At 37.1% G+C, this 18,314-nt stretch overlaps 1 protein-coding gene across 2 annotated transcripts in view; it reads right to left on the reverse strand.

The window, feature by feature from the left end:
* Nucleotides 1-18,027, reverse strand: part of LOC111333805 (SRSF protein kinase 3) — a 30,504-nt gene extending 12,477 nt beyond the window's left edge. The window contains exons 1-13 of one of the 2 annotated variants that reach the window (XM_022939428.2): nt 17,787-18,027; nt 15,685-15,769; nt 15,500-15,591; nt 13,594-13,702; nt 12,187-12,274; nt 11,808-11,895; nt 9,229-9,335; nt 8,352-8,511; nt 7,455-7,483; nt 5,912-6,281; nt 4,011-4,082; nt 2,778-2,896; nt 2,199-2,306 (exon numbers count right to left, since the gene is read on the reverse strand). In XM_022939428.2, the coding sequence (XP_022795163.2) occupies nt 2,199-2,306; nt 2,778-2,896; nt 4,011-4,082; nt 5,912-6,281; nt 7,455-7,483; nt 8,352-8,511; nt 9,229-9,335; nt 11,808-11,895; nt 12,187-12,274; nt 13,594-13,702; nt 15,500-15,591; nt 15,685-15,719 (1,377 nt within the window). In that variant the 5' untranslated portion in view covers nt 15,720-15,769; nt 17,787-18,027. Of the gene's footprint in view, nt 1-2,198; nt 2,307-2,777; nt 2,897-4,010; nt 4,083-5,911; nt 6,282-7,454; nt 7,484-8,351; nt 8,512-9,228; nt 9,336-11,807; nt 11,896-12,186; nt 12,275-13,593; nt 13,703-15,499; nt 15,592-15,684; nt 15,770-15,847; nt 15,996-17,786 lie in introns of those variants that run through there. The other variant, XM_022939427.2, reaches the window with a different exon arrangement.
* Nucleotides 18,028-18,314: the final 287 nt, after the last annotated feature.

An 18,314-nucleotide genomic window follows, 5' to 3' on the forward strand; every position in this document is an offset into this window, starting at 1 on the left:
ATAAAGGTGTCTTTAAATAACGATGCTTTCAATTAACGTCATTTTAATTAACGATGAGGTAAATTAAGATACATAAAATTGACGCGAATTTTTAAAATTCGCGTTAATTACATGCATTGTTAATTTCCTATAAGGTAAATGCACCTTCCATTAACCATGTGACTCCCATGAGTGACCGACACAGAATTTCTCCTTAAAATATCAATACATTACCAAGCAGACAAGTGTTGGGGAAAAAAGGAAATTTCAATTAAGGGATCATCAGCTGATCCAATATCAAATTTTACATCCTAACATCATAAGAATTGTATGTCAGACAGTAAGGATGATATCAGTGCAGACAACTATCAATGAGATCTTAAGAGTGAAGGAGGGTTCTAAGCTCAACTCTTTTGAGAGCAGCCTTAACCATATCGGTTCTCTTCAAAATAAGCAAGATGGCTGACAGTAGGAAAGGGGATTGCACTGAGTTCTTTGGGGTTTTAACTTAAAAAAAAAAACAAAACAAAACAAAACAAAACAAAAAACCAACATTTAAAACACTGCCTGAGTTATGAATAATGTGCCACAGTGTGGAGAATATGAACACCAATGTTAGTGTGTACAGGGTGAAGCAGTAAAATTCCATGAGGTTTCATTACTCAAGAAAAGTTTAGTGCGTTAAACACACATGCAGGGTTCGTATGCCTTTGACCTGTTAAAATTCCATGACTTTCCAAGACTTTTTCCATGACTTGTGTGCAAACATTCTCACAATGCGTGCTTCTGTTTATTTCGAATGAAATTAAATCTGATTTTTGGACTCGTCAGTTAACTTTTCAACCTTGGGTCTTATTACCTTTCAGTCATAGAGAGCATAATTATTGATTTTCCATGACTTTCCATGACCCACACCTAAATTTCATGACTTTCCAGGCCTGGAAAATGAAATTTTGAAATTCCTTGACTTTCCAGGTTTTCCATGACCTGTACGAACCCTGACATGACCATTCAAGAATTCAAGAAACAACACGGAGGAAAATCATTGCAAATTCATCTTCCCCATAGAATATAAAAATTGGAATCTTTGACAAAAACCAAAAAATCAGGGAGCCCGCTGGGCACTGAAGCTTATCGTCATCTCTGTGACATGAAATCACCAGGAGTACTATCATCCTGGCCCAGAATAATTATCATCCCGCTTCCCTGAAAGTTTATGAGGTGGAGAGGCAGAACACTGATTCACCACACCAAACTCAGTGTGTCACACACATAGCACTATTTAAAGGCCCATTTTCATCTGAGATCCTTTGCAGTCATTAGTTTTTTTTTTGGAATTGTGCTATTGTTAAATGGCGAACTCTGATAGTCACAAACACTATTACAAAGAAAAACAAAGATTTGGTGAAGAACACAGTAAACAAATTTGCAGCTAAATATTTGAGACTGAAAAATCATAAATCGAGTCTGTGTATAAAACTTGTACAAAGCTTACTTGATGTTGAAGGAAATTGATCAGCTTCAACAGTAAATAAAATATAAACAGATAAGCAATACTGGCCAAAACTGATTTACTTTATGCATTTCAATTATAGAATAATGACTTGTACAAATGAGATCGCTTACATACATATCTCAGGATCTCAAGCAAAAATCAGTCAAATAATTATTCTCACCTCGAAAAAATTTCCCGGAGTCTCTAGTTCCATCGTAGGAACAATGCAATAACATTTCTGCAAAAGCACTGTCTGTAATGTTACCGAAACCCATGGTTGTTTTCCTTGCCCTCCTTAAATCATACACAGACTCTCGAAGTCGAATAACCTTTGCCGGAGCCAGGCAGACTCGGCCTTCCTCTAGACCGCTTCTTCAGCGGCATCACCTTTTCAAATGACCTTTTTCACCGTCATATATGTAAGAATTCAAAACTATTTACTGATATGGATACTACCATAGTTTGTTGTTGGCACATGAATCAAGATGGAACTTTGAAAGCCTTAATTAGTAAGATGGAAGAAAATATCAATGCGATTCCGCAACTGCGAGGAAAATAGCGTATTTTTCATATATGAAAAATGATCCGGGCGTGCAAGGCATCTCGGATGGAAATGGGCCTTTAATACAAAGTTTGATGAGGCAGATGTAAAGTAATAGTAGGAGCATATAATCAGTCTTGTCTCCCATTAAGGCTACTTTAGGTATTGTATTTATTTTCTCACCATACAAGCTGTGCTCCACATATCAGCTGGTGGGCCATAACCAGCTCCAATTAAAACTTCAAGGCTACGGTATTGCCTTGTTTGAATTTCTTCTGTAAAATGATGATGCTAAAAAAAAAAAAATAAATAAATAAATAAATAAATAAATAAGAGAACAAATTGTTAATCACTTCTGGGGGTTAAAATGTTAAAAGGATCCTTCACACTATCAGAAGAGCTGCAGCTGTGCCAATTGATACTTGGGAGAGGGCGGGGAGGTGGGGGAGGACAGTTTGGTATACTTTCATGAGAATGATTTTTCAAATAAATAAAGCACTTTTTTCATGAAGGCAAGGCTTTGCTCTAAGTAAAATTGAAAACATGATAAATCCAGGGGGCCTACGCAGCATATGCTTTTTAGGAAAATACTAAGATTCCTGAGTCGCTCAAGAGCAAAAGTAAGGCGCCAGGGGACACCGAGCACTGCTAGACTACAGCCCTAGAAGGCCTTATAGGATAAGGATTATCTGATATTGAAAGTGTCCTCGCTAATATTGACCAGGGTTGTTGCTACCTTGTGTACAAGTAATGCTAACTTACAATCCAACATGCATTCCCCAGATCAGCAATTTTCACTTTAATAGAATCGTCATCTTCCTCTAGTTCCGCAGCCACTTCTTCGGGACAAATTTCATCAACACAACTCTCCCCGGGTGCCGCTAAAAAAAAAAAAAAAAAAAACCATTGGGAGCATGTAGTAATATCCCAGGGCAAAAAATTGGCGGTTGCACGGTCGCCAGTGGCGAGTTAAAACTGACTGGGGACACCAAAAGTTGAGGTCTGAACGCCCGATGTGCGACTCTGCTACAGAATTTCGAAAAGTTGCGATGTTCAAAGTTAAAAATAAAACTCAGTAGATAGTTTAATCGGACTACCTTTCTCTTTGATTCTTTGCCTGGACTTTAAGATCATCCATTTTAGTGAATTTTTAGTTCTGAAGTGGACATTCCGAGCCGTTTCAACAGTGATTTGACGAACGATCCACATTCACAACATATGGACGCCATTTTGACTTTGTGATTGCCACGTGGCCAGGACTTACCCAGAGTTCCGAGCGGGATGGTTTCGAAGAACACGCTATTAGAGGAAATCGTGGGCTACTTCATTTTGGGATGGGCCTCTAAGAATTCATGGAAACTGGCGCGACTGGCCACCAGGCTCTGAAGTTAATTTTTAGCCCTGGAATCTCCTATCACGACTATCACAATGGCAGATTTCATACCAAACCCTCTCTACCCTAACATCAGTATGTATATTCCCCATACTGTTCTCTATACATTTCCTAAGCTGCTAACATGGAGAAATTGGTAAACAAGCTTCTTTACTTAGTGATCATTTCCTTTATTCTCCTGACCTTGATGTGTGATTCAGGGGTGATATTTTAGGAAGAAATTAGATGTTATTTACTCTTGGGGGTCAAAGTGTTGAGGCTCAAACAGGACTCAACACTAACTTTTAAACTTACTAGCCACATGGCTAGGGACATCTTAGATGCTACGACAGTTTCAGTTTCTTTGCTAGCCAAAATGGCTAATGGAAATAAAAAACCACTGCCCAAAACTAAATTTCTACTGGTCTGTAGCTAGTGGGCTACCGTTGCTGTAGAGCCCTGTAAAAGCTCAGCTTTGTTTAGGTTGCTATTCAGCAACCATATAATTCAATATTTGAGCCACTAGAGAAAAAAAAAGAATAAAATTGATAATTAGTGCAACATTATATGAGCTACCATGCCTTTAAAGATTACAAAATAAACATAACTTTTATCTCATGTACCTTTCTCCTCTGGTAAAGACTCCATGTCTACACTTTTGCTATCTTGTGCATCACCATTGCAAAGTGGAACATCTATAAGCAAGTAGCACAGTTATCCTTTTCATAATGAAAAGCAGTAGTTATGTTTTCTTAACCCTTGACACCCTAACATCAGCATGCATATTCCCTATACTGTTCCCTATACATTTCCTGAGGTGCTGACAAGTAGAATTTCTTTAACAATCAAGAGCTTCTTCAATTGGTGATCATTTTCTCTACTCTCTTGTCTTCCACCCTTTAACTCCCAAGTCTTGTTTTGTTTTTATAGATTTGTACAATGTACAAGTGAGAGAACAATAGGACACGTAGTCCCCTACTAGGTTCACCCTCCTAAACCAATCCCAACCCACCCATCCCACCCCAGGGGAGGACATCCATCACACAGTAATCTTGTGCATAGGAAATTAACGTCTCCTACCCCTAACCCTGCAGGAGACGGGACCTTCATTTATTCGTCCCTATCCGAGAAGACTAGAATATCTAACCATTTCTTGATGTTATAGAAAGGCAGCACATTCTTCTCAATTATTTTTAAGACCTTGAGTGTTGGTCTGGCCGGGGCTCAAACCCTCGACCTCCCGCACAACAGTCCAGTGCTCTATCCATTGAGCTAACCGGGAGCCAGGCAGTTAGATCTGATAGTTAATTCTCCCCTCTAGCTGCTACATATTTCCTTGTTAGTTTGTTAACAGAATTTGGTGTTAGACTGAGATAACCTACACTTGATAAGTTGAATATTCTCATCACCTGTTTGCTACATAATGTATGGATATTGTGAGGAGAAGTTACATGTTCATCACTTCTTGAAGATTAAGGGTTAAATGTGATTCAAGGATGATGTCGTATGGAGAAAATAGATACTAATCAATCTTGGGGATTAAAATGGTTAATATTTGACACCCTGCCATCGGTAAGAATTTTTTCTAAGCACTTCCCATGGTTCTGATCAGGAAAATTTGTTTTACCATCAACAGCACATGGATTGTCCAGCTATTTGCAACACAGACATCCATGGACAGTATAAATTATTGAACAGGACTGCTCATCAAAGAATTTGACACATTCATTTCCTGCCTTTCGTGACACATCCATCAAGCAATTCATAAATTGCAAGGAAGAGGGCGGTGCATAAGTTCAGAACAGATTTTTCACAAGCAAAGACTGAACATTGTGCAAGGTGCAGGGGCCTCATGGTAAGTGCGCTTGACTACAGCTCAAGTGGTCCAGGTTGGAACCCTGGCCAGAGACATTGCGTTATGTTCTTGGGTAAGACACTTAATTCTCACAGTGCCTCTCTTCACCCAGGTGTTTAATGGTTACTGGTGAATTTAATGCTGGGGGGTAAACCTCAGTGCCATCAATTAGCATCCCATCCTGCCTGGGGGGAGTAGAAATACTTTCCTAGTTGCTTCATGCTATGGAAACTTGAGTTAAGCACCGGTCTGATGGGCCACTTGGCTCGTATAAACAGACTCTTACAGATATTTAATAAAAACTGAAGGTGTTATTGTTCTGAGTAAATCCTTTGACATAAAAGTAAGACAAATAGAAAATATCCATTATTATTATCCAATTGTGCTTTGTAGAGTACAATTAACGCGTGAGAGGAGTTATCACGTGATATTTCAGTACTCCAGAAATATCCGCAAAATTTGCTCACACTGAAATATTAACAATTTGGCATGTTGGATAATAAATCTCTTATTAGACGTTTTGTTGTGTAGTATCGCTGAGTATCTGTACTCATTGTTTGTATTTTGACTCGCCCTACTGGGGCTCATCAAAATACGGCACAACTCATAAAAAAACTCAGCGATGCTACACAACAAAACGTCTAATAATTATATTTACTTGACTTGTACCTGGTTCATTCTGCTCCTCTGTCACTGACATATCATCATTGGTGACCACACATTTTTCTTGAAGCGCATGTTCGCTTAAATCTTCAGAATTTTCAATTGATTGATCATCAACAAGATTTTGTACAGTCTCTTCCTGCAGCTGATTCGATTCAAGTTCATTATCATTTTGTTCACAGTTAGTGGAATTTTCCAGACAATTTTCCATGCTATTGCTACATGTTTCTGCCTCCTTGTCTGAAGCTTCTTCGTTTTCCTCTAGCATCCCTTGCTCAATTTCATCCTGCTGTTGTTGTTGCTTCTCAATCTGCTTCTTTAACTTTTTCTTCATCTTCTTTTTCTTATTCTTTGAAATTTTTGTTGAGGTGCATTGCTGTGAAATAAAGAAAACATTTGTACCATCAAGATGAAAAACATGTAGACACCCTTCTCCCTCTTTTCCTTTCTCTTTGGGCACAGACTATTCCTCCACAAAACTGAGGTTTAATGACAATCTCTTCTTAATAATCTGTTGATGTTGTCCTTCAGCAGCATTGTTAAAATATATACAAACTAATCAAATGAAGCCTTACACTGCTGTAAAAAGTAAAATGTTTTTTTCAAAAATCTGAACGTTTGCTGATCAACAGCATCATCAGGGATAAGAAAATATTCCAGGCGCACTTATATATATAATTATGTAAAAAGAGTGTGTGGTGGAATGTGTAAAAGATGTGACTATGTATGAAAGCTGTAGAAATGAACTGTGAACTGCTTTTCATACATTACAAGTCACATCCTTTACACATTCCAACACACACTCTTTTTACATATATATAGCGCGTCCGGAATATTTTCTGAACCTTGATGATGCTGTTGATCGGTGAAAGCTCAGATTTTAAAAAAACATTTTACTTTTTACAGCAGTGTAAGGCTTCATTTGATTAGTTCGTATATATATAATTTTTTTTATTAAATCTCTTCTGTTTGTTTCACAGGTCAACTGTTCTACACTAAAGGATTGAGTTTTTGCTCACACTCCTTCCACCCTCTTTTACTTTCTCTTTGGGCACAAACTATTCCTTCACAAGACCCGTTACAAGGACAAAGATTCCAGGTAGTCATCCAGTGCCAGCTGCCAGTAAAATTTGCCATATGAAAAAAAAAAAGAGTGGTCAACGACTAGATTACTGGCCAGTCAAGATTGCTTAGTAAAGCCCAATGGTCACCTCTGAGGTTGCACACTAACTACATGACTGTATGGTTCAATACAGAAAGCTATTGTCTCATTGAAATGCCTGACTAATCAGTAAAAAAACTAGTCACTTCAAGTGAAATTTCAGCCAACTGCATCAACTCATTTTTTTCATTCAAAGCATAAAAATTAATTATTAGGACCCACGCAGGGACTTCATGTTATCAGGACTTATTTTGTTTCATGTCAATATCACAGAAATCTGCTCAGCCTGCTGGTTGTCTGTTATGAGGTGGAAATAATTAAAAAATTATCCTTGTTTAAAAAATGTGTTAAGCTTAAAAATAATAATAAAAAAGGTTTGCTACACACCTGCATCACTGAAAGAGGAGCTGTACTGACTGGAAAAAGTAAAAAAAAAGAATTGATATTGCTAAGAACCAAGGAATACATGTACTACTAATCTTTTTGAATGGTTAACAATGACGGCAGAATATTCCTCAAATGGAACAGCTAACCTTTAGAAAACAGTATAAAAAACAAAATAGTTTTCCCCATTTAATATCTAAGGTTTCCATAGCATGTGCATTAGTTCTAACATGTCAGCACCCCTTTAATTTGACCCTTAATACCCTAAAATCAGCATGTGTACTCTCCACACAGTTCTTTAACCATTTTCTATGACACTGACAAGAATTTAGTTCAGAATCAACTGCTTCTTCTGTGAGTAATCATTTCCTTTATTCTCACAAACTCAAAGTTTGATTCAAGGGTGACATAGTAAAGAGAAATAAGATGCTAGTCACTCTTAAATATTAAAGGATCAAGAGATCAATTCTTCCTAATTTCCCTATAATATTGGTCTTGAGAATATTGGCTTAAATCAATCAAAATCCCTTGTACTCTTCTTTGCTCTTGTCATCTGCATGACAGTGCACAGGTAATTTTATTGTAATGACAAATTACTTTCACATCACTACTAAGAATGAAAAAGTTACGAGACAGTTAAATTTCAATCCTAAGGCTGTGCTCACAATTGGTGCCCAAGCATTAGCACCTGAGCCTGAGGGCACCAACACAAAATGTTGCTGTGTTCAGACACTAGGTACCTGATACATCAGTGCCCGATTCTGTGAGTGTGCCCACATTCTAGCAGGGGTACTTGAAAAAAAGGTGTGTACCATTAGTGGCCATCAAGAATTGTATTTGGCACCATGCTCGAGCACCAATTGTGAACAGAGCCTAACTTGATGATCTCTTTGTACTTACTAAGTGCAGGAGAGTACAGCCCTGATGCCCTCGCTGCTGCAGCCTCCGCGGCCAGTTGTTGAATGTATTTTTCGCTCACACAGAGTAAGATATTTTCTGGTTTGATATCTGTGTGAATTATTTTACATTTTGAGTGCAGATAGTCTAGGCCTTCTAATGTCTGCAAAATACAGAGATGAAACAACCAATAATTGCTGTGTTTTTTTTTTTAACTTTCAAGGTATAAACATGATGTGTAACAGTAAAGGTTTACTTGGCAACATTCTAATTAAATGATCAACAATCTGGGGTGTGATTCTTTGGGAACCACTAACAGAAGACTTTGCTTTCTTTTACCAATGCTTGTGACAATAATTTTACAAACATCCCTCTTTCACAACACAGAGATAACAAATGAAGTAATTAGTTCCATATTCCTGTGCATCTATTCAGCAACACTGAGATCCCAGATGGCGTCATATTGTGGTAATAGCAAAAAATAAGAAAAAGACACACAGCCTAGTGTGTCTGCTCACTGATGTTCTAATAAAATTTTTACAATTGTGACAGTGAAACATAAATGCACGAATGCAGGAACAGGGCTTGACAATAACGGTAGCCAGACTAGGTAGAAATTCAGTTTTGCTGGGCTATTGGTTTTCAATTTCCACAAGTCAGCTAGTTTAGCGAATAAACAAACAGAAATTGTTGTAACATCTAAGATGTCACTAGCCACTTGGCTAGTAAGTTAAAAATTAGTGTTGAGCCCTATATGAATGTATCCCGGCATACTGTTACAGTATTCAGTTGAAACATGGCAATCCACATCCCAAAGGAATAACATGGAGAGAAATTCAAACAATTCAACTTCAACACAATAGATTGAGTTAAACATTACCTGTTTTATGATACTCTTCACTTGCACTAAAGGTATACCCTTGTAGCTGGATTTGATTATCAATTTCAACAAGTTATGACCTAGCACTTCAAAAACCATACATATATCTGTTATGTATCAGTCAAAGAATGGTATAAAATTATGGAAATGTGGAAAAATCCTCATTTAATCCTTTCCACCTTGACATCAATATGCTAATTCTCCATACTGTTCTCTATACATTTGCTAAGGTGCCCAAAAAGGGACTTTGTTTAAAGATCAACAGCTAATCTTCAGGGATTTCATTAGAAGCCAGCAAACAGTGGCTACTCTCCACAATGGAGCCATGCAGCTACTATGGCCATTTCACCCCCTGGTTTTTGCATGTTTTTTTGGAAAACATTCAATACATTCTAAAGGCAGTCATCAGTAAAGGTGTTTTTTTTTGGTTACAATTTTGTCTCCTTTTTGGTTGATGGGTGATTTTCCTAACAAGTTCTGAAAATTCAATCAACAACACGATCAGTTCACTACGCACCAATTCAGGGCATAAAATTGCCCCTAATACAGGCGCCAATGCGACTAAATTTTTCACTTTGGCGACCAAATCCTGAAAATTAGTCGCCAAATTGGCGACTAGAATTTCTAATCACACCTTAGCTAGAGATCTAGTGATTGTCGAAGATTTGATAAGATAAATCTGCAGCAAAGTTCCTCATTAAGCTCGTTTCCAAAACGCAGCACATGCACGATGTCGACCATAAATCTTCCGTCACTAGACGCCATCTTGGATTTAGGTAACTTATAAAGTTGTATATGATCCATTCTAGTGTCCTCTTTGTAGCTCGTGTGAATTTAGCGGGCTCATTTCTGATGTTTGTATGACTGTATCACTATGACATAAATCTAGTACAGTGACAGGGTAAAAATTTTTGTGTGTGTGTGTGTGTCATAATGGCCACCAACTTTTTGGAATTGGCTACCACCTTAAAATATTTAGGAGCCAAGTGGCTACCGGAAAAAAAAGTTAATTTTATGCCCTGACTATGTTGAATAGACAGAAGAGAAAGACTGGTGACAATTCTGCCTTGATTACCACTGAACTGTCTAATTCCACCTACTTCTGTCCTTGTATACACCTACTTCCGAAATTAATGAAATTTCTGCTTCTTTTGTCAGTCGATCATTTCCTTTATTCTCAGGACAAAAGGTGTTATGCAGAGGTGATAATGCATGGAAAAATTAGATGCCAACTTAAGACCTGGAGTTAAAGAGCTAAAAAGACTTGGGATACGAGACTGAACCACTAGGAGTTGTAAAGGATTCCCAGATAGACCTCTCTCAAAGTTGCCAACTGGCAACCAGAAATCATCAAAAGGTTGCAGAAATGAGATTTTGGTCGCCCAAGATCTGATTGATTCTCCCCTTTATAGCTAGCTGCGACACATTATTTCCTTGTACAATGGCTGTAAGAATTTGGTGTTAGATCATGGTTAACAACTTCTACCTGATAAGTTTAATTATTCTCATTACCCATTTGTTAAATAATGCAGAGATATTATAGGGAGAAGTTACATGTTAATCACTTCTGGGAGTTAAGGGGTTAATTAAGATACGACAATGATCAGGGCTGTGGTCTAGCAGCACCCGGAGGCCCGTTGGCCCAAGGGCCAGGTGGCCCCTCAGAGCACCAAACACATGGATCAAAAATCCCACTTAAATTGCATTTGATTTAGTTTTCTCATTGTATTCTTTACTCCTGTAATTTTTTATTTCTATTTATTGTGATATGCAGTTGAAGGATAAAAAAATTAATGTTTTATTGGAAATTTTATAAGCTTCAAGAGTATCTGCTGTAAAATTAATGAGTTATAAATTATAACACAAAATAAAAAAAAATGTTATGGTATATTGCAAGTAGTGACTTTTTTAAAGATCTAAAATGGCATTTTTTTTCTCAAAAAACAAACTCATGAGTATAATTCTTAAGAATCAAGGGTTTATTTTAAAAGATCATTTTTCCTAGTAAATTCCTAATAATTTCCCAAGGATTAAGAATCTTTTTTTTTTTTTTTTATGTAAATTCTACCTGTAATCATTCCTGGGAATTTCCTAGGAAATTCTTAGGAACCTAGTAATGTTTGTTCACACCTCTACAGAGCTTAAATTTTTTTTAGGAAAATTCCACTTACTCCCAAGAAATTCCTAGGAAATTCCCAGGAATCCTAGAAAGTTAGGAAACCATTTCGCAAGGGTGGCGCCTTACTTTTGCTCTTGGGCGACTCAGGAATCTTAGTTTTTTCATAAAAAGCATATGCTAGGCACCCTGGATTTCATAGTTTCAGAGGACTGGACTCCCTTCAATTTTTCTTAGTGCCAAGCCTTGATGATGACCACCAGATACTGAGGGATAAAATTAACTGGCAGCTTTTACAGAAAATTTAGTTCCCAAATTTTTTTTCTTCTGCTCATCATGATTGCCTTGAGGGTTTGGAAATAATCATGCGTTTACTGATCATTTTGGTGCCCAGATTTAAAGGTACAGTACAAGAGAGAGAGGGACAGATTTTCCCAGGACATGGTTCTAGAATAAAGGATACGTGAGCCATTTATTCCTACAATTTTGAAGTCATCCGTTAGTTGTACCACATGTTTATATCCAGTGTGGGTCAAATCCGCCGTGTGGACCTACACAAAAAAGGGTTGATAAATTAATTGGAAAGTCTTTTCACAGAATTCTGGTGCTTGAAAAATCAAACTCAAAGCATATAAGGCTCATGCAAATATTTTACCCTACTGATAACTGATGAAGAGCATTGCCAAAATGCTCAATACATAGAAAACACCATAATACATAGAATTATTTCTGCTTACACCAACAAGAATCAGTACTACCAATTCAGTCAGACTTTGTACATGATACCCAGAAAAAACAAAACAAAACAAAAAACAAAACAAACAAAAAAGTTTTGATCTTACTGTTCTTAAAAGTTTCATTTCATCAATAGCTGTCTCAGTATAATGTGAAGCACTTTTCACTATCTTCAATGCCACGAACCGCCGGTCTCTGGGAAATTAAAAAATATAATGGTGTAACATGTATAAACAGCATGTAATAACCAAAAAACTATAAATTTATTCCTTTACACCCAAAACTATGCATATTCTCCACACCGAGGCTCTTCACATTTCCGTAGATGCTAGTCACTCTAAGGGATCGGACGGTTAAGAAGTTAAAGCTAGACAAAGTCTTTAATTGAGCCAATTGGTACATCCAGTCAGAAATTCTACCAGTTTCTATCCTATGAAATGGCTACAAGCATCACTTGGTGAGATATTAGTCCATCCTAATTTTAACCCCCCCCCCCCCCTGGCCCCTCCCCCCACGTTTCATCTAGCTTCCCTAACAATTAGCAGAGGTTTCAATGACAGTTGGTCAGCAGCAGCCCACCCCCTCTTATAAATCACCCCCTTTTTTTCCCTCCCCCCCCCCCCCAAGCGGACTCTCAGGTTTAATTTTCACGATACACTTTTGCCTATTCCAGGCATGGCCACCTATAACACCATTGGTAGCTGTTTTAATCCCTTCCACTTCTATGATATTATAAGTAATTCTCATCACTGCCTGCCATGCAATTCTTGTGATGTTACTTTGGAGAAATTTGCATTAGATCACCTACTGTCAGTAATAATCCCCTAATTGATATTTTCCTTAATTCTCATCACGTGTCTGCTTGATATTGTATTGATATTGTCAGGAGAAATTATGTCTTGATCACTCATGGGACTTTAAGGGTTATGGAAAAAGCTATTGAAACTATTGAACTCACCTTTTGCGTACTATAATAACCTCACATGTAGTGTCATGTGATTTCTGATGTATATAAACTGCAAAAGTTCATACATTGAATCAACCACCCACTTCCCATGTCCAAACTTCAGCTTTGGCATTTAATTTGTTGTAAATAATTTCCCTCTGTCATGAAGTGTTTCTACACTCAAAACTGACTTCTTTGTTTTATCTTGTGTTTGATTGTTTATTAAGCAAAAACCATTCCTGCCTGATACTCCCTACTCCTGGATAAGAAACACAAACAGAGGTGCAGTCGAGTTTTTCAATTTCCTGGAGCAATTAGACAAAGGAGGAAAGGCAAAGGTGGATAAAGTCATGTCATTGTTTGATTGGCCAATTTGCTGTTGTCGATAAGAGTACACACGATGCTTAATTCTCACTTCAAACGGCCATGCACTGAAAGAATCATTGTATTTTGTTCTCTAATAAAACACATGTAGAGGTTGATGTTGCATTAAAAATAATTGCTAACAGCCTTAATTATTCCACACACCCTTTTAATTCATTTCATTCATTGTTTTTCAAATACTCACTTGAGATCCCACGCTAGCCAGACAGTTGAAAAGTGACCCCAGCCAACCTTTCTGATAATACTGTAGCGGTTGTTGAACAGGTCACCCAATCGCACAGGGTGGTAACCTCCTGAAAGAATTAATAACATTTCCCTTTCAATCAAAATTCTTTTGTTTTATTGTAAATATTTCTTTAATTTATTAGCTTCAAGCTATGGAAGTACAAAGTATCATTTTCTCGTGGTAGAAAACAAAAGCTGTTTCATTTACAAGTAAACTTAATCATATTAAGAGGTTTCAATGCAAATTCCCACTTTTAAAATATTGCTTAAGTTTAGAGCGGAATGCTATAACAAGATAGGGACCTGGACTCTACATATGATTTGCCCGATAGGGGCCCAGTGTGAACCAGTCGTACAACATTGTTATCGTTACATGTTCTTATCATTCTGTAGCGAGAATGCTTGTCTCTATTAAATGAAAGTCTTGGTGAAATGGATGAATTCCTATCTAAAGTTCAGTAACAACCATTAGTATAATTATATATCACATGGGTGACAAGTGTTTTTTACACACGCTGATTGGTTAGTTGGGAAGTGATTGGCAAGTAGTATTTGCCTCTTTGCCACTGAAAAGACAAAATCGCGCGTCAACAACTGAATTTCCAACCATTCATTGGCAGAAATCAATTTATCATTTTTTGGTTTCTGTGTGGTAGATACTAAAACAATTATTCACCTTGGCATCATGGTGAATATTTACCTCACTGCTTTCCAGCTCAGTAAATATCTCCACTTCAGCAAACTATAGTTAATTATCATGCCGCTTTTTGATGAAAGAATATTCTTCAACATCAATCCTTGCTGCTTCAAAAATGTGTTTTAAGGACTGAACAGATATAATTTGATCCCCCCCACGCAAAAGCGATTTTGAATTTTATACATGAATAAACCAACAGAACAATAACAGAATATTTGAAAATGAATAAAAACGTCGTTCAATGAACTTTAGATATTTTGAGCTCTCTATTATCTTTTTAACCGCAATATGTCTGGAAGTTGACAGTATACAATAACGCTAAATAACTGAAAAAAAAAAAAAAAAAAATCAACGAGTAGCGATACCTTTTACAATATAAAAGTAAAACAAAAACTTAAGCTTAGAAGCGTATCTTCTCATTCTAAGACTGTAACTAAGACTATATACCGAGAGCTAATAAGCAGATGAAAATAATCTTTTGTGTTCAAAGGATATTTCGTAGGCTTGATGTATACACAATTCTAATTGCAACCCTTAAACCTCAAACAAAGCTATTCTGAAACCTCTGATGCCGCAGAAACAGAATCCATGGATATATTTTGTTTAACAAAGAAAAATACGCTTCCTTTTGGATTATATACTCGAGTTTGGCTTGACAATGTCTTCTAACAGTCGATCTTTCGTACTTCCGTCTAATCAGTTGACGATCTATTCGAAAGGCGCATTTGAATTGTTTACAAGCTGATGTACATTTTCACAAAGCCAAAACAATTCCTTAATTGCTACATTTCGTAAGCAGTTGAATAACTTCGAAATTTTCTTTTGTGTTGGCTTAAAAAATTTCCAATCAGCTGAACTGCACTAAGACGATTACTGGCAAACCTTTTAAAAACGAGTCAAGCTGGAGGTAACTACATGTTCTAGTTTTCAACACACCACGAGACTAATTTGCCATTTGGCTTGTCATTTGCGACGCGCTGATTGCTTCGCTCTCGAAATCGCACCACAAAATAAATTCCCGGCAACGGAAAAGTGAATTCCAGTTTTTCACCCAACAGTTTAATACTCCAACAAGATCTTTATCCTTAGCATAAAGGAAATCAAGCGCTAACTTATGTAAAACCCTTTCCAATGTGCAGTTTTTACCCGCTCAGGAAGGCTGTCTTACCTTTGCAATAGTCCCCAGGTTCTTCTTGCTCTTCATCGTCGGAATTCTCGTCCACTTCATAGTCGTCGTCGTGAAAACTAGACACACTCCCCCTAGACATAACAGAGAACGGGAACCCTTTAAACTTTGGCCTTTTTAAAATCAATAAAACGACACCACCTTGCATAAACTAAAAATTCGCCCACCTTTTCGACTTGGATTTTGTATCTTCAGGCCTCATGCGTGCTTTCGGCGCCTTGTAACGCTTTTTCTTCGCTTGTATTGCAAGAACTGAAAGACAATAAGCCAAAAAAAGTAACTTTTAAGTCTGCTCCTGCTGCTTCTTAAGGAAATATCGGTAAATTATACCTTTCCGTTGCATTTTTGAATTCATTTCGCCGTTTTTGCGACGCGACTGAAAACTTTGCTTGAAAAGTTGGTTATTTAGGCGCGCATGTCAGCGCACATAAAACGCGGGCTCGCAAAAAAATTACCCAAAACAAATCCTACAACGACCACTTAAAATATAACATAGGAGCCTTGAAAAATATTACTTTTAGAGACTCAGTGTGCAATTGGGTCGTTAAGAAGCTAAGCCAGAGAAATATCGATGCAAGCAATCCGTCAAAAGCGCACATCACATCCAGCGGTTGTATATCACGTACCAAAATACGAATTTCTAATATTTTAATTCGTGTACGTTTTGAAATTATAAACCAAAAGTTGAGTGTTTCTTCTCGATTCTTTGACAGAACCAAAATTCACAATAAAATCAAGAACCCCAGAAATTTGACATTTTATCTTCTCTGTATGATTACAATATAGTTTCTTTTACCTGACAAAAAATATTAAATAATATACGGTTAGCATTGTTCTGACACGCCATGCTGTGAACAACTGGAGCAGTAAATTAAAGTCGACTATATTGCTGGTTGAAGGGCATAACACGTACATGAAATAAAGCAGATTTGCACCTCTACTGAGTTGGACGACTTTTATGACCCAGTAGGGGTCTGTTCCTAACTTTATTACACCTTAAGATTCATCCAAAGAAAGTTAAGTCGCCAATAGAGGTATCGTGACATCTTGAACGAAAACTTTCAGCTCACAATCTGCATCAATTCTATGTATTATATGTGTTTTACAGAAACTTAACAGGTATATATGCCTCGGGCGAATATATTTTTGGCAAAGGAAAAAACATAGTGGTCACATTACAATAACAGTTTGATCGCATATAGCGACATTCAATTCTGTTTGGTAATATTTTTTTCTTTTTGAAATTTTCGAACCATTAATAAAGATATATTTAAGCTGAGACAAAACAGAATTTGCATGAGACTGTATTATGAAGGATGCAAATGATATTTAATTCATCAGTAGACATTGGATGAATTCGATCCATGCTTAAATATTTCCAGTTTCGTGTGCTATCTGTATTTCTCGATCAAAGATTCTTCAAAACCCTTTGAAAGCTCACGCAAACATGGTGTCGGTTTCCGCCGATAATTAGACTAACTCGTCACCTCACTGGATCACGCGATCAAACCAGAATGCTTTCAACAAAAATACAAGTAGTGTTGGGGAATAGATGAACGAAATACATAATGTTTTGAATTCAATGATCTTCTGGGTCAGATAGAAAATGAACGTGATTAATTGTCCGTGCTCAATTTGCAAGTTTTGAAATAATTAATTGTGACCTCTCCAACTTGTTACAAAGACCTTACAAAATGTAAAATCCTTTCAGCATTAAATTGGCTAAAGTTGCCGAAGTTGCAAAGTTCGAGTCTGAGCGATTTATGGATAATTGGCGCAATCAAGAGATAACACTTCATGAATTCCCGAGTTTGAAAAAATTTGAACTTCGGGTAGAGAAAATTAGCGTAAAGTTGCCGCAAGTAAGATTTTGAAGATTTCAGAGCTCGCTTAAACATCTGTTCATTGACGATAGCGAAGAAGAAGTTATCTCAAAAATTGTTTGTCTGTAACAACTGTTTTCGATATCTGTTTCGAAAAGAAGTATCTATTTTTACCCACTGACTGGAAGAAGACTTAAACAGCTGCAAAATTCAGATTCCTAAACAGTAAGAGACAAACCATCTTTCGTCATCGTGGAAAATTGAAATAATTGACAAACGTTCTCAAATGAATAGTTTATGGAAATCAACTGAAATTCTGCACAGTTATCGCAAATCAGAATGATAATTTGCCGCTTGGTTCGAGCAAGTTGTTTTCGCTCTCGCGCTTGACTGAGTTGTTCGGTAAGCAGATAACATAATCTAAGACATTGTCGCGATTATCTCACCTTTCCTTCAAAACTCAGGGACACTGCTCCGTGACACCAGCAACAGTCAAATCTCTCACAAAAAATCCTTCTGGATCCTTTCCTGTCAATTCTGTTCTTGAAAAGATCAAATTCTCCGAATACCAGATGAATGGATTTCAATTTATGAGGCTCCAGTGGTTAAACCAAGGACCCTGGCGCGCCGCTTCGGATTAAAACGTTATTGAGTTTGTTTTTGTTTGAAAAGCGCTCCGATTGATAAGTCAAACAAAGAAAGACAGTGCCGTGACCCTTCTCGCTCAAATGACGTTGTGACATGCTGATAAAGGTTTGACAGCTCAAGTGTATACAAAATCGCTAATGAATGAAACCTTCTTGAGGTTGCTCCGTTGGCGTGACTCCGTTGGCGTGAGGTCAGAACAAATGAAAATATACGGTGAGAAAAAAAAAAAAAAAAAAACCATTTGGCTGTGTTTTTAAAGATCTCTCTGAAATTGGCTTCTCGAAAAATCTATTCTACAATTTGACAAATTTTTGTAAAAAAAAAAG

The sequence above is a fragment of the Stylophora pistillata genome, chromosome 5, assembly GCF_964205215.1.
Source record: "Stylophora pistillata chromosome 5, jaStyPist1.2, whole genome shotgun sequence".
Lineage (NCBI taxonomy): Eukaryota > Metazoa > Cnidaria > Anthozoa > Scleractinia > Pocilloporidae > Stylophora > Stylophora pistillata.